The sequence below is a fragment of the Oncorhynchus masou genome, chromosome 22 (assembly GCF_036934945.1).
Source record: "Oncorhynchus masou masou isolate Uvic2021 chromosome 22, UVic_Omas_1.1, whole genome shotgun sequence".
In the NCBI taxonomy this organism is placed as follows: Eukaryota; Metazoa; Chordata; class Actinopteri; order Salmoniformes; family Salmonidae; genus Oncorhynchus; species Oncorhynchus masou.
The window spans coordinates 57,845,075-57,862,709 of record NC_088233.1 but is presented as its reverse complement, the minus strand read 5'-3'; the positions used below and the strand labels follow the sequence as shown (position 1 = coordinate 57,862,709).

Sequence of the window (17,635 nt, the reverse complement as noted above, 5' to 3'; positions counted from 1 at the left end):
TTACAACCAGCTCAATGACACCTTTCACACACAGTATCGTTGCCAGTTGTCAGAATGGTACCATAACACTCAAAAAAGGATGAATAAAGGCTCAAGTACAATGGCAATTGTACTGTGTGTGAAATATGACGTTCTTTGGAACTAAGCTTGTCTTTAACTATAATAGAAATCATAACCAAAGCAACTGAAGTGGAGAGATGGTGTCTCTTATTCAAAACGTGCATTCTCTCAAGACCAACCACACCAGGAACGATTACTCATGCATAAACCATCTACCCCTCACACCCACATCCTCTTCCCCCACCCTGCCCCTACATGATCTCCATTAATGAGGATGCATCCCAAATGGCACCCTATTCCCCATTTATAGTACACTACATAGGGAAGAGGGTGCCATTTGGGAATAAGCTTTAGCCCCTCACAGGCAGATTTATAATGAAAACATCCATGAACTAAACTAGACTGAAAAGACTTTGGCAGCGACCGCCAGTTTCTGAAACACAGGGATGTAGTCGAACTGTGCACTGTACTTTGTATCCATGTGGATGTCAAGGACATTCCTCTCTTTTCCTCTAAGTACTAAACTCCTGCTGGTATCTACTACTGCCCTGACCCTATGCATCAAATCAATGATAAAGTGTTAAAAGGTCAACTGCCCTTGAAAACAGCCCATGTGGCATTGATATGAGTCAGAAACATTTATTCTCGTGTCAAAATTGGGTAACTAGGATAATTTTGCTCATTAATTCCGTCTCATCCAAAACACAGTTTTGTAAGTTAGTTCGTCATGACTTAAGGGAAGTTTGGTTTGGTTATGGCTTACTTACATGCCCACCTTTGCCAATGATACCCAATTGCTCAGAGACAAAAACCATTGTGATCCGCCCCCAGCTGCTATGTGGATATGTGTCGTCAAGTCTGTATAGGGGAGCAACGCATGTTAAATTCATGTTTTAAGTATCCCTATATTTCTGTTATTATGGTGCTATCAGTCTGTTATTAGTACACCTACGCGGTAGTCTCCATGGAGATGGACCAGGCCTGAGTGTGATGTCAACTATGTACTGTGGAAATACGGTGAAGTAAACTATGTTAAACTGGAACCTAGTCGATGTGTCATTTTGAGGTATCATTGGTAGCAGAGGATGGCTAAAATCTACAATGAAGAGGTCATGTAATCTGGGCTGGGTTACTTATCTGGACGAGAAAAAGCTAGTGGTATTATTGCTGCAAGGAAGAGTGAGAGAGACAGCACTAGAAATATCCCTGGAGGATTTGAAGGATGACAGTATGGGAGCTTATCAGAGCACTGGATTCTGCGTTTCATAAAGAAGAGAAAGACCATGCCTACGAGGCATATTCAAACTTTGACAGTGTTGCTAGAGACATTTTGATTGCAATGACGGACTACATAATTGATTTCAAAATGAGGTACAATAGGATGCGCAAGTACGACATGGTTCTCACGTTGCTAGATACTGCCTGTCTGGATGGTAGGGAGAAACAGTCGGCTTTGACTGCTTGTACTGTGCTGACTTTTTGCGTCAATGGAAGTCGGCACAAAAAAGTATTTTTGGTGAAAATACACCTGTCGCACCCATAACAAATGGAATGCAAGTGAGTGACGCGGCATATTACAATGAGCAGCAGAGAAAAGGCGCCAACAAGTCACGTTCTCAAGACAACCAGATGAGGGCGGCATTGCCCTGCACAAATCCACTGGACAGGTATGGAAGGATATCAAAAAGTGTCAAAGCACTTACCATTGTGTTAAAGACTGTCCTCATAAAAATTAACAAGTTAAACTAACAGAGGAAAATGTAAACACAGACATGGAGCAGCGTAACATTACACTGTTTTCAAACAAATCTGCATCTGATACTGAAGCCTTATGATCGGCTGTGATTGATACTGCATGTACATGCGTATTATATATGAACTAAATATGAAAGTACAAAATATGATTGACATACCAATCAACAGTCGTCAATTCTACCAAGAGAGTCAAGATACCAGAAAAGATTTGTCAGACTAAGTGGGGCGGCAGTGTAGCCTAGTGGTTAGAGCATTGGACTAGTAACCGAAAGGTTGCAAGTTCAAGTCCCCGAGCTGACAAGGTACAAAATCTGTCGTTCTGCCCCTGAACAGGCAGTTAACCCACTGTTCCTAGGCCGTCATTGAAAATAAGAATTTGTTAACTGACTTGCCTAGTAAAATAAAGGTAAAAAAAAACCAAGTGTCACATTGAAACAGAGGTGGTCCCTGTAGATATCCCCTTACTATTAAGCAAAGCTTTCCTCAAGAAGCAGGGGCTGTACTAGACATAAAAAATGGCAAGGCAGTGATGTTTAAACAACCATTTACCCTTGAACTTAATACCTCAGGCCACTATTGTGTAAACATTTTAGACAAAGACATTACACAGGGCCCATGTAAAAATGAGATTCTGCTGGACACAGAGCACATGGAGATTCTGACAGTCGAAGAGAACATGACCACAGAGAATTTTTATTTATTTATTGTTAACAGTTTGGACATTCTACAGTTGACAGACGTCAGAAATTACTCAGCAGTTCTGGAAATAATGAGTTTTTCCATTCTACGGCAGATAGTTAACCGTTGAGACATGCCAGAAATACAGCAAACCTAAGCCCAGACCAGCTGTTGGTTTGCCACTGGCGTCCAAGTACAATGAAACAGGGCTGTAGAGCTACATGAGTTGAGACAAAGTGTGTCAAAGTGTGTGGTACCTTCACATAATCGACCACTTCACACGCTTCAGCGCTGGAAGCATTGTGAATACAAAGAAACCCAGTGAAATCGTCAAGCACTTCATTCTTTCCTGGATAAGTGTGCATGGCCCGCCCCAGAAATTGTAGTGACAATGGAGTTGATGGGTTCTGATTTCTTGACTTATACTTATTCCTTTCACTTATGGAGAGAGGGTATATAATAACGTTTGCATTATGTCAGGAGACGTTACTGTTAGCTATCAGGGATCCAATGGGAGGAGGAAATACACCGTCTCGTACGAGTCAACATGACAGCTGTGAGTTGTGGAGGAGTGAGCACTTTGGGGCAGAGGTCAGGTCAGATGAAGTGAGGAAGAACAGGTAATACTAAGGTTCTGTCTAGCAACAAAAATGCACTGGCTGTTCAGACGTGTAAGAGAAAATGTTAAATATCAGTGCTTGTGTGAATATGTCTTTTGTCTTATGCAGCTGTATTGACCCAATGGGAGAATAAACTTAGTTTAAGCTTTACTAATCGTCCGGTTTACTAGGTTAATTAAGAACCTAACAGAGGAAAATTCTATAATAATGAAATAAGAGAAATGGCTGAGAAATTCAACAGACCTAGATTGGCTTTGATGGCAAAAAATTCAATGCACAATGTACATGGCTACAGCCCATACCAACTAGTGTTCAAGCAGAACCCTAATTCTGCTCTATTTCGGGTCAGTTTCAGTGTCCATATCATTGGATGTGACATCTGGTAGGTTTTGTCTGTTAATGTGTCCTTTTGTCATTTTCTGTAGGAGGCCATAGACATTAATTATCATCGCAATATTAGGTTAAAAGGTCTGCGAAACGACGTGTACAATGTCAACCATTACTCAACCACATCATAAATTGACTAATTTACTTGTGGAATGGCGCATACAGATGCATAACACACGATATCAAGTCACAAGGCCGACTTCAAATGCCAACATCCATACGCAGTGCGTGAGTTTCATGTTTGGGAAAGCATTTCTTTTTCAAAATAAAATTGCACCTTTATAAAGGATTGCATGAATCTATCATCGCATTTGTAGACTAATGTAATATAGGATACTATGCCTAATATGATGAGTAGGCTAATAATATTACTCAATCACTGCAAGAGAAACACAGTTCTGAACAACGCATGTCTGAGCACGTAATGAGTAGGTCTAATCAGAGACGTTTCATCTCCATTCTTTGCACAGGAAAAATGTGGCTTTTTATAAACACATTTCATGCAATTCTACCACACTTTATATGACTGGAGACATAAGCAATCAGTAAAAACAACCTTGTCTTGTAACCATCTAATCTAGGCCTACAAAAAGGGGAGACACAAATTGTACAATATGACGACCAACAAGCCTGGAGGGAATTATTGTCCGCCAAAAAACTTTCCAGTGGTACTGATCCAATGATAAAGACAGTGAATATCCACACACTCACAAGGGATATGGCCGATGCGCTCCGCTGGTGCCAATTAGATACTGTTCACTCAATTGGTAGAAGAGAATTTTGATAACTATAGACAGATTAGTCATTTCTTTGTCTTCTCTTTTCAGCGACAGCCATTTGCTTTCTAAACTATGCTTTCCTACGATTGTATTTTGAAAAATTACAATAGACCGAGGCTTATTTACCTGCTTTTCACTGAGCGCTGCAACTCAACAGTCAGCTATTTGGTAGGCTATTTGCCACACACGCTGCCCAAATTGTGTGCTTAAAACAATCCACAGCTCATTTTTAAAAGATGCCTCTGCGGCCAAATCATGCTCTCTGTTGTAATATTTTCAAAGATGTTATTGATTTCTGTATAGGCACAAGTAATTACAGTTGAAGTCGGAAGTTTACATACACTAAGGTTGGGGTCATTAAAACTTGTTTTTCTCCTCCCGGGTGGCGCAGTGGTCTAGGGCACTGCATCGCAGTGCTAGCTGTGCCACCAGAGACTCTGGGTTCGCGCCCAGGCTCTGTCGCAGCCGGCCGCGACCGGGAGGTCCGTGGGGCGACGCACAATTGGCCTAGCGTCGTCCGGGTTAGGGAGGGTTTGGCCGGTAGGGATATCCTTGTCTCATCGCGCACCAGCGACTCCTGTGGCGGGCCGGGCGCACTAACCAAGGTAGCCAGGTGGACAGTGTTTCCTCCGACACATTGGTGTGGCTGGCTTCCGGGTTGGAGGCGCGCTGTGTTAAGAAGCAGTGCGTCTTGGTTGGGTTGTATTTTGGAGAATGCGTGGATTTCGACCTTCATCTCTCCCAAGCCCATACGGGAGATGTAACGATGAGACAACATAGTAATTACTAACAACTGGATACCACGAAAGGAGGGTAAAATGTATTATAAAAAATTAAATAAATATTGTTTTTAACCACTCCACAAATTTCTTGTTAACAAACTATAGTTTTGGCAAGTCGGTTAGGACATCTAATTTGTGCATGACACAATTTTTACAACAATTGTTAACACAGATTAATTCACTGTATCACAATTCCAGTGGGTCAGAAGTTTACATAAACTAAGTTGACTGTGCCTATAAACAGCTTGGAAAATTCCTGAAAATGATGTCATGGCTTTAGAAGCTTCTGATAGGCTAATTAACATAATTTGAGTCAATTGGAGGTGTACCTGTGGATGTATTAAGGCCTATCTTCAAACTCAGTGCCTCTTTGCTTGACATCATGGAAAAATCAAAAGAAATCAGCCAAAACCTCAGAAAAAAATTGTAGACCTCCATAGGTCTGGTTCATCCTTACGAGAAATTTCCAAACGCCTGAAGGTAACACACTCATCTGTACAAACAATTGAATGCAAGTATAAACACCATGGGACCATGCAGCCGTCATACCGCCCAAGAAGGAGACGCATTCTCTCTTAGAGATGAACGTACTTTGGTGTAAAAAGTGCAACTCAATCCATGAACGACAGCAAAGGATCTTGTGAAGATGCTGGAGGAAACCGGTACAAATGTATCTATATCCACAGTAAAACGAGTCCTATATTGACGTAACCTGAAAGGCAGCTCAGCAAGGAAGAAGCCACTGGTCCAAAACCACCATAAAAAAAGCCAGACTATGATTTGCAACTGTACATGGGAACAAAGATAATGGAGGAAAAAGGGGAGGCTTGCAAGCCGAAGAACACCACCCCAACCATGAAACACGGGGGTGGCGGCATCATGTTGTGGAGGTGATTTGCTGCAGGAGGGACTGGTGCACTTCACAAAATAGATGGCTTCATGAGGGAGGTAAATTATGTGGATATATTGAAGCAACATCTCAAGACATCAGTCAGGAAGGTAAGGCTTGGTCGCAAATGGGTCTTCCAAATGGACAATGACCCCAAGCATACTTCCAAAGTTGTGGCAAAATAGCTTAAGGACAACAAAGTCCTCAAAAAGCCATCACAAAGCCCTCAATTCCATAGAAAATCTGTGGGCAAAATTGAAAAAGTGTGTGCGAGCAAGGAGGCCTACACACCTGACTCGGTAACACCAGCTCTGTCAGAAGAAATAGTCGAAAATTCAGTCAACTTACTGTGGGAAGCTTGTGGAAGGCTACCCGAAACGTTTGACCCAAGTTAAACAATTTAAAGGCAATGCTACCAAATACTAATTGAGTGTATGCAAACTTCTGACCCACTGGGAATGTGATGAAAGAAAACAAAATTGAAATAAATCACTCTACTATAATTCTGACATTTCACATTCTTAAAATAAAGTGGTGATTATAAATGACCTAAGACAGGGAATTTTTACTAGGATTAAATGTCAGGAATTGTGAAAAGCGGAGTTTAAATGTATTTGTCTAACGTGTACGTAAACTTCCGACTTCAACTGTATATAGGTAATTTTAGCACATTTAATTCAATTCACTTAGCTTATTGGAGACGCCGCCTATGCCGACATAAATCTGAAAATAATCGGTGCAAAAAAACTGCTGGCCGCGAGGCTCACAAGGCCGAGTTCAAATGCCAACTTCAAATTCAAAGCATCAGTGCACTGCCTAAACTATCCGGCACTGTCTCTGCTCTATGCAGAGAGAAAGGTGTGCAGCCTGGCAGCTTCTCTCCGAGCGATATTCTGCATGGTCCTAAATCCAGCCAACCAATTCATTAAACAGCCGTTACATTTGAATTGGGATTGGAATGATTTGTCTACTTTTTGTAGCCTACTTTTACATTTCTGGTCTTGAGCTAGGGTATGGCGACTGCCAGCAGCGTTGTGGGAACCCCACTACCATATGGGGAGCTGTTAAAGAAGGCTGAGGCAGTGGCCAGAAGCCATTCCTGCTTCAGAATAATGGAAAGCACTTGATAGTTGTCACATTTGACCTGGTCTGGTCAATTAGCAAAATATTATGTGTCCTGGAATTCATTGAACAACCATTTATAATGTAAATCAGTGCTGTGTATATATGAGTGTCTTGTGTGTTGTAAGGAAGTGCTTTTCTGGATTTTTTTTTCTTATTTTGTCTGTCATAGTTGAAGTGTACCTATGATGAAAATGACAGGTCTTATCTTTTTAAGTGGGAAAACTTGCACAATTTGTGGCTGACTAAATACTTTTTTTGCCCCACTGTGACGCTATGACGAAACTGGCTCTCATGATGACTACCACAGGAAATACCCAGAGGTACCTCTGCTACAGAGGATAAGTTCATTAGTTACCAGCCTCAAAAATTGCAGCCCAAATAAATGCTTCAGAGTTCAAGTAACAGACACATCAACATCAACTATTCAGAGGAGACTGTGTGAATCAGGCCTTCAAGGTCAAATTGCTGAAAAGAAAAGACTGCTATAGGACACCAATAATAAGAAGAGCCTGGGCCAAGAAACACACAAGCAATGGACATCATACCAGTGAAAATCTGTCCTTTGGTCTGATGAGTCCAAATTTGAGATGTGTCGTTCCAACCGGCGTGTCTTTGTGAGAAGCAGAGGAGATGAACGGATGATCTCCACATGTGTAGTTCCACCGTGAAGCACAGAGGTGGTGGTGTGATGGTGCTTGCTGGTAACACTGTCCGATTTATTTAGAACAAGGTACACTTAACCAGCATGGCTACCACAGCATTCTGCAGCGATATGCCATTCCACCTGGTTTGCACTGAGTGGGACTTTCAATTGTTTTCAATTGGACAATGACCCAGCACTTCCAGGATGTGTAAGGACTATTTGACCAAGAAGGAGATTGATAGAGTGCTGAATCAGATGACCTGGCCTTCACAATCCCCCAACCTCAACCCAATTTAAATGTTTTTGGATGAGTTGGACCGCAGAGTGAAGGAAAAGCAGCCAACAAGTGGTCAGCATATGTGGGAACTCCTTCAAGATTGTTGGAAAAGCCTTCCAGGCGAAGCTGGTTGAGGGAATGCCAATAGTGTGCAAAGCTGTCATCAGGGCAAAGGGAGGCTACTTTGAAGAAACTAAAATATATTTTTATTTGTTTAACCTCTTGGAACTCTAGGGGCAGTATTTCATTTTTGGATAAAAAAAACGTTCCCGTTTTAAACAAGATATTTTGTCACGAAAGGTGCTCGACTATGCATATAATTGACAGCTTTGAAAAGAAAACACTGACGTTTCCAAAACTGCAAAGATATTATCTGTGAGTGCCACAGAACTGATGCTACAGGCGAAACCAAGATGAAACTTCAAACAGGAAATGAGCAAAGTTTTTGAAGCGCTGTTTTCCAATGTCTCCTTATATGGCTGTGAATGCGCCCTGAACAAGCCTACAATTTCTGCCGTTTCCCCAAGGTGTCTGCAGCATTGTGACGTATTTGTAGGCATATCATAGAAAGATTGACCATAAGAGACCACATTTACCAGGTGTCCGCCCGGTGTCCTGCGTCGAAATTGGTGCGTAAACTATAGTATTTTTCCATGTGATTGAGAGGAAAAGCAGACTTCCACGAACTATATATCAATGAAGAGATATGTGAAAAACACCTAGAGGATTGATTCTAAACGTTTGCCATGTTTCAGTCGATATTATGGAGTTAATTTGGAAAAAAGTTTGGCCTTTTGGTGACTGAATTTTCGTTTTTTTTTGGTAGCCAAACGTGATGTACAAAACGGAGCGATTTCTCCTACACAAAGAATCTTTCAGGAAGAACTGAACATTTGCTATCTAACTGAGAGTCTCCTCATTGAAAACATCCGAAGTTCTTCAAAGGTAAATGATTTTATTTGAATGCTTTTCTGGTTTTTGTGAAAATGTTGCCCGCTAAATGCTACGCTAGCTATCAATACTCTTACACAAATGCTTGTATTGCTATGGTTGAAAAGCATATTTTGAAAATCTGAGATGACAGTGTTGTTAAGAAAAGGCTAAGCTTGAGAGCTAGCATATTTATTTCATTTAATTTGCGATTTTTATGAATAGTCAACGTTACGTTATGCTAATGAGCTTGAGGCTATAACTGCCAAACGTGAAAAAAACAGAGCGATTTGTCCTACACAAATAATATTTTTTGAAAAACTGAGCATTTGCTATCTAACTGGGAGTCTCCTCATTGAAAACATCTGAAGTTCTTCAAAGGTAAATGATTTTATTTGAATGATTTTCTTGTTTTTGTGAAAATGTTGCTGGCTGAATTCTAGGCTTATAGCTATGCTAGCTATCAATACTCTTACACAAATGCTTGTTTAGCTATAGTTCAATAGCATATTTTGAAAATCTGAGATGACAGTGTTAACAAAAGTCTAAGCTTGAGAGCAAATATATTTATTTCATTTAATTTGCGATTTTCATGAATAGTTAACATTGCGTTATGCTAATGAGCTTGAGGCTATAAATAGGATCCCGGATACGGGATTGCTCGTCGCATGAAGTTAACACTTTAAAACAACATGATTCCATATGTGTTATTTCATAGTTTTGAATGTCTTAATTATCCAAAACTGTGGATTTATTTGTAATTTTTTTAATAAAGAAAACCCCTTCTATGTGTATAAGTGGGGATGGCAGAATGTGTACGTGCCTGGTATGAATGCAAGCCTGTGTGTGTGTTTATTTTTTATTTTACCTTTATTTAACTAGGCAAGTCAGTTAAGAACAAATTCTTGTTTTCAATGACGGCCTAGGAACAGTGGGTTAACTGCCTGTTCAGGGGCAGAACGACAGATTTGTACCTTGTTGTCAGCTCGGGGGTTTGAACTTGCAACCTTCCGGTTACTAGTCCAGCGCTCGAACCACTAGGCTACCCTGCCACCCCGTGGTAGCCTGTGTGTGTGTGTGCCCGCGTGGGTGTATTAGTGTAAGGTTTAATCTGTGTATGTGTGCAGGCATATATTTTATGCCTGTGTGTGTCTGTGTGTTAGCACGTTTTTGTGCTTGTGTGCCTATGCTTGTGTTTGTGTGGTGTATTTGTGTGTGTTTTAGCACGTGTATGTGCCTGTGTTTTTCGTTTTACTATCCTTGTGGGGACCAGGGTGTGAGCATGCTCAATTTGACTGGAGTGAGGAGCGAGTTTCCCAAAGGCTGGTCTGGCCTTCTTGCACGCTCCAATTTTGCCCCAGTACCGCTCACTTCACAAGCTCAGGGCATATCCGGACCAGCATGTATTTATAGGCTAGTTGTGTGCTGCTATAGCCCCTTGCATTAGCTACTGTCATGGAGGTTCATGCAATATTTTCATAAAGATAGCTAAGTGTGTCATTGTAGCAAAGTATTTATAAACCAAAAATCTGCTCTCTTAAAGTTTAGTTCGTTTTGTTTCTCTTATCTATACAATAGGCTATCATTGATTTTGGCCCAATAGGCCTGACATATTACCGCTTTCAAGGAGCTTTCTGTTTTCAAAGGGTTATTTTGCCTAAAATCCTTTAGGCCTACCTATAGTAAAAAAAACTCAGCATCCCTGCCCAGACTGACAAGAGTGATCCGAAGAGTGTTTAGCATCCCCAGTGGCTCTGCAGGCGAGGAGAGGGTGTTCTCTGCTGCTGGCCTGCTCTCCAGGCACCACCACATGAGTCTGAAGCCATAGACTGGCCAAACTCGTGTTTCCAAAAGTGAATTCAAAAAGGCACTGAGCCTAACAAGACAATTTTTGTTTCATTTTGATTGAAGTCACAGCCTATATGCGCAATTTAGACTATAATGATTTAATACAACGATACGTTGTTTAAAGGCTAAGTGCTTAATATTTATGCCAGCTTAGTGTCGCACACGCAAATGGCTCACAATTATTTTCTTTGTAGGCTATATATAGCCTTAAAGTAATTGAAATAATATGCAAATAATATAGCCTAAATAATACATTTTCGTTCCTTCTTAGGCAACCTGTCTGGCTCCTGACCTATTTAACGTTCATATGCTGTTTAAATTGACCTATAGCCTATTTGAAATGGTGAGTGCTTCTTACAGTCACCTTTTCATGTTATTTATTAAAATACTTTTCATTCAAATAATATGGTTTGGTTTCAATACTTCACAACCAAATGACAGGTCCAGGTAGTCACACAAATAGATGAGTTGATTAAATGGTGGTTTTAATGAATGGAGCAAATTTGGAGTCACATTTGTATTTTTCTGTGGATTTCTTAGCAGACCACTCACATACTCAAGTCCTCACAAGGATAGTGAAACAAGGGGGAATTTCTGCCAGTCTCCACAAGGAAAAAGGCTATTTTAGTCGATCACACCGACAGCGTCATGGCATTTTGGTAGACCGAAATACATTCATTTCCATGGAACGCTGTGTTTGCCTTGCAGCATTGCATTGCAGAGGCAGTTGCAGTGTGTCCTGTGTGGTGCACACGTTGGATTTATCGAACGTATGCGTCAAACTGAATGGGCAGACGGATTAACACAAATGGTAGCAGAAGGTAAATGTTGAACTTGTTGCACACATATCCAGATTCTACGTACAAATTTGTGCAATGACGCCATCGGTGTGATCGAGGCAATCGGGATTGGGTTTAGGGTTACAATTAGGGGCTTAAGGTTATGGTTTAGGGAAAATAGGATTTTGATGGGGACCAAACAATTGATTCCCAACAAGGATAGTAAAACAAACATGTGAGTGCGTATGAGTATGCGCGTGTGTGTGTCAAGGTTAGGTGTCTGAGTTCAGGCCTGTCGGAGACTTAGCGAAGTCAGACATGGACACGAGAGGCAGGGGAACCAAAACAGTTGGGGTTTTAGAACCAAAACACAGGCCAGAGCCAGTGAGACAAAATATGAAAGCTAAGCAAACCTTGATCACGTACATAATGGTGTCAAAGGTTGGGGGAAAAGTTATGCAACAAGGCTCTAGGGATGGATCACTGGCTAGGGATGTTATTGCGATTGAACTGAATCTCAGAGATTCATTAAAGAATGTTTAATTGACTCTGCAGCAATACTTTGCCCCGACAAGAAAGAGCCGTTTGAAAATGTTTCCTTGTCAAGACGAACAGTGACACGCCGTGTTGAGGACATCTCAGAGAATATGGAACAACAGTTGAAAGACAAGGTAAATGATTTCACCCATTTCTCCTTGGCCCTGGATGAGAGCAGTGATGCACGTGAGGAGCTTGCTTTAGTGCAGTCAATGAAGAGCACAACCACAGGGAAAGATTTATTGGAGGTTAATAAGCTGGGACTGAGTTTTGAAAAGTTATCCAGTGTGACCACTAATGTGTGCACAAACTTGACAGAAAAAACATTGGCGTTTTGAAAAGGACACAAGATCAAGTAGCTGAGCTGAACCCAGATCAGAAAAGTATTTTCCTGCATTGCATTATTCACCAGGAGGTGCTCTGTCAATGTGTTCTGAAAATGAGCCATGTTGTGGATACAGTCACTAAAGTAGTAAACTTCATAAGAGCAAAATGTCTCACAGTTGGAAAAGACAGAGTCGAGTCATGCAGATCTCCCCTACCACACAAACGTGAGATGGCTGAGTTTGGGGAAGGTGCTTAAAAGGGTGTAGGACCTGAAGTCGGAGATTGCTGAGTTTTTGCAAATGAAAGGAAAATATGTGGATTTCCCTCAACTGCAACATAAAGAATGGTTGGCTGATTTTGCCTTCCCTGTGGACATCATGGCCCACAGGAATACATTCCAAACTACAAGGGAACATCAGATGTACAGCATTGATGTACAGCCTTCAATTACTGCTCCTGACCCGACAAGTGGAAGCCAACCATCTCACCCACCTTCCGACACTACTAGTCTGTTCCCTATCAGATGGCCAGTGGGATTATACATTGCTGCCGCGGGCTTTGAACGGTGCGTTTTCTCATCGTTTTGAGGATTTCAAAGTGTTGGAAAATGAAATGCTGTTGGTTTCTTTCCTCTCCTTTCACTATCAATGTGGATAACGTCCCACTGGGCATAGCGACATCAGAAACTATACCTGACTTCACTGCTCTAGTCAATGCCCATCAGAGACTTCACTTCTCACACTGATTGAGTATTTTAAACGTAATGTTGAGCTTTCTCTCTTTCTTGTGTTTTTGTGCATACCCGAGTTCTGTCCGTGGTGCTGAATGCACAGTGTACTTTTCCCTCCATGTAGTTCATTGCATGTTTAATAATGAAAATACCTACCAAAAGGAGAACATGGATGTGGATTATTTCTGTACATGTTAAAAAAGTAAAATAAGTAGAATACCTGGGCGTGATTTACAGTAGATGTATCTGTCAACACAGTCATATATATTATGTATAATCCTGCAATTGCAATCACACTGCTCTAACCAATCTGGACAATAGGAATACCTATGTAAGAATGCTGTTCATCGACTACAACTCAGCATTTAACACCATAGTACACTCCAAACTCGTCATTAAGCTCTCGAGACCCTGGGTCCAGACCCCGCCCTGTGCAACTGGGTCCTGGACTTCCTGACGGGCCACCCCAGGTGATGAGGGTAGGAAATAACATCTCCACCCCGCTGATCCTCAACACTGGGGTCCCACAAGGGTGCGTTCTCAGCCCTCTCCTGTACTCCCTGTTCACTCATGACTGTGTGGCCACGCACGCCTTCAACTCAATCATCAAGTTTGCAAACAACACTACAGTGGTAGGCTTGATTACCAACAACGACGAGGCGGCCTACGGGGAGGAGGTGAGGGCCCTCGAAGTGTGGTGTCAGGAAAATAACCTCACACTCAATGTCAACAAAACAAAGGAGATGATCAACGGACTTCAGGAAACAGCAGAGGGAGCAGCCCCCTATCCACATCGACGGGACAGTAGTGGAGAAGGTGGAAAGTTAAGTTCCTTGGCGTACACATCACGGACAAACAGAAATGGTCCAACCACACAGACAGCTTGGTGAAGAAGACGCAGCAGCGCCTCTTCAACCTTAGGAGGATGAAGAAATTTGGCGTGTCACCAAAAACACCCAATCTTTTAGATGCACAATCGAGAGCATCCTGTCGGGCTATATCACCGCCTGGTACGGCAACTGCTCCGCCCATAACCATAAGGCTCTCCAGAGGGTAGTGAGGTCTGCACAAGGCATTACCGGGGGCAAACTACCTGCCCTCCAGGACACCTACACCACCCGATGTCACAGGAAGGCCATAAAGATCATCAAGGACAACAACCACCAGAGCCACGCCTGTTCACCCCGCTATCATCCAGAAGGCGAGGTCAGTACAGGTGCATCAAAGCAGGGACCGAGAGACTGAAAATCAGCTTCTATCTCAAGGCCATCAGACTGTTAAACAGCCACCACTAACATTGAGTGGCTGCTGCCAACATACCGACTCATCTCTCGCCACTTTAATAATAAAAAATTGGATGGAATAAATGTATCACTAGCCACTTTAAATAATGTTTACATACCCTACATTACTCATATGTATATACTGTACTCTATACCATCTACTGCATCTTGCCTATGCCGTTCGGCCATCGCTCATCCATATATTTTTATGTACATATTCTTATTAATTCCTTTACACTTGTGTGTATAAGGTAGTTGTTGTGAAATTGTTCTTACTTGTTAGATACTACTGCATGGTCCGAACTAGAAGCACAAGCATTCCGCTACACTCACATTAACATCTGCTAACCATGTGTTTGTGACAAATCAAATTTGATATGATTCTGGCCCGCAATGGCACAATTATATTCTTATGTGGCCCGTCATGGAAAGCAATTGCCCAGGCCTGATGTGCCTGATGGTGTAGCAGTAGCAGGTGTCTCACTTGACTCCGAAGCAGTCCATGAACATGATGTGCATAATAAGGAGTGCAAAATTCCAAGGAATTTCCCAGGTGTTTCCCAAAATTCTGGTTGAAGGGTTTTCTCTGCTTATTCCCTCCTGGTTCAGGTAATCCTCCAAGCAGAATTTCTGAAAAACCTGGAAACTTCCTGAGAAAGTTTCCGGAATTGTACAACGCTGTTATAAAAAAATATACCAATAGCATGCTTTGTTACAGCCCGGGTTAGTGGCTTTAGGGTGATAACTATGAGTATGACGTACTTGACTCCAAAGCGTTCCATGAACATGATGTTGTTCCGGAAGGTTCTGTTGACATCCAGATCAATCTGTTTGATCTCTGTAGAGAAACTCCTGGCCTGCTCCTTCATAGTCTGGCCATAAAGGAACCAAGCAGAATAGCATCAGTTACTGTATATCAGACCTGGGTTCAAATACATGAGTATTTACAAATAATGTGGCCCAAATCAACTACTCCTATTGGAACTTTCCTAAAAATACCCTACTATTTGAAATTATTTTCAAATACATTATTTCAAATACTAAACCAATACCAAACTGACCTGGGTTAAAAGCAAGGGAGTGTACTTGAGTCAATTTATACTTTAAGTGTATTTCCAAATACATTCCAAAATCCAATTACTTCTCTTTTCAAATAACTTACTTCCAAATGTCTTTCAAAGTAATTGAAATACCCTATTATTATTTAAACTCAGGTCTGCTGTATACAGGGGGTAGCCAACTCTCCTCCAGGGAGATACCCTTCTGCATAATCCCAAAATCAACCCCTAGCCCCTACCCCTAGGCTATTCTGTAGATCTGAAAGCATGTGGATAGGTGTGCAATATAGCAATATAAAAAACATTCCACCAAGCTTATAAGATGGGAAATGGAGGGAGAAAGGGTTTAATTCTATAGTGTGCTTACCTCATACTTTCCAGAGTTCTCCTGCTTCACCTTCTCTATATCCAGTAGCAGAGCCCAGGCCTGGCCTCTCAACTGGAGGGGGATTCCCTTGTACACACGCTTCACCATCTAGAGATGGGGAGAGAGAGACCAAAGAAACAGAGAGACCAGAGAAAGAGAGAGGAAGAGCTATATTAAGACTGCCTTAAACACGCTTCACCTTCTAAAAGAGACCAGACTGAAACACTAGAAAGAGAAAGACCAGAGAGAGTAGATATCAGTAGAGATGGGGTGATCATTAAAGAGGTGGTTCCCCTAGTACACTATCTTTACCATCTAAAGAAAGACGCAAGTGCTAAAAGAGGAAAAAGGAAAACTACAATTAATGATTCCCCCTCCATCCCAAAAATGATAAGACTGGAGATTGAAAAAGGGAAGCAATGAACAAATGAGAGAGAGGTGAGAGGGCTGAGGTGTTGTTTGTGGTGCCTATAGTCACTCAGCACTGGGTCGGTCACCTTGTCGCTGTTCCTGTACTTGTCCCACTTCTTGACCATCTTCAGCCATTTCTCCACCCGCTCTATCTCGTGATGCTTTTGCTGAAGGTAAGACAGAAGAAATAAACAAATCAATCAATCTGTAGTGGAACACAAAAAGGATCTCCCCTCTGACCCGCCTTTCATCCTGACTCAACAAATACCCATGAAAGAACAGACAGTACCGGATGAACTACCCGCCTGGACTATGTCTACCCCTGAAGAACCAAGCTTCCAAACAGCAGAACCTGACTGGTATCAACTGGCTCTGCCCACAGTAGAAGAAGAATCTGCTGACTGGGAAAACATATTAGAATCATTATTGCTTGAATAGGCTGGACTCTATAAGAGGAAGGTAGCGCTTTAAGCTATGTAGGAAGTACATCCTTATATGGGTATGAACAGATATAGGTACTAGCCAATCACACAGGAAACAATATTAGGAGGAAGTAGTAGGTAATGACAGGATGAATAATTCTGTGGAGGGCACCCTGGAGATGGACGGTGAACAAAAGGTATAAATAAGGAACCAGCCGATACTTCGGTGCTGACTTCTTGAATTCTGAATTCATAGAGACAACCATTTGAACCAGGCATTGGTGCCTGGCTCAACTCTAGATTCTAACTCTATTGAATTTGGACTAGACTCTTGTGCTGAGACTCCTCGTGTTCGTATCGGTTCCTAACCATTACCACTGGCAGTGTGTGGTTCTTGAGGCTTTGTCCACTATATGACAGTCCCTGCTTTGTGATCGCCTGACCAAGGTCTAATCACCGGCATTACTGGAAATAGTTTGGCATCCCGAGACAGGACTGAAACACTGAACCCAGGGGGTTTTCGTTGGAGGATAGTGAAACATCAGTAGACGATCAGTTGACCAAGAACGACTCTAGTTTCCTCATTCAATTTAACTTGAATCCAATTTAGTTAAAACAACGACTCCAATTCAACCTCTCGGCAGTTAGAGGGGAGTCGCTAAACTAAACTATATTTCTCAAATTCTGATCGATTGAAACACCGCTCCTGATCTCGTGGGTCTCCCTGTCATCTTTTAAAGGTAATTAAGTTTAAGTATTATATTTTATTAGAGATAAGTGTTATCATTGTATCAGGCATTTAGAGCATTTGCATGTTTTTGATTAACGCTGTGTGTGACCAAGTAACAAATTGTGTATTTTAAAATGTGTTTGATTGTAAAAGACAAAAAACAGTGTTTCCAAAAATAAACGGTAGCCTTATTTTGTCTCGAGTAAAACGCCCTCCCA

At 41.7% G+C, this 17,635-nt stretch overlaps 1 protein-coding gene across 1 annotated transcript in view; it reads right to left on the bottom strand.

The window, feature by feature from the left end:
- The window catches only part of si:dkeyp-19e1.3 (uncharacterized), a 108,170-nt gene that overhangs the window by 28,090 nt on the left and 62,445 nt on the right, over positions 1-17,635 (bottom strand). The window contains 3 exon segments of the mRNA XM_064930632.1: positions 15,192-15,301; positions 15,855-15,962; positions 16,352-16,432. Coding sequence (XP_064786704.1) covers positions 15,192-15,301; positions 15,855-15,962; positions 16,352-16,432 — 299 coding nt within the window.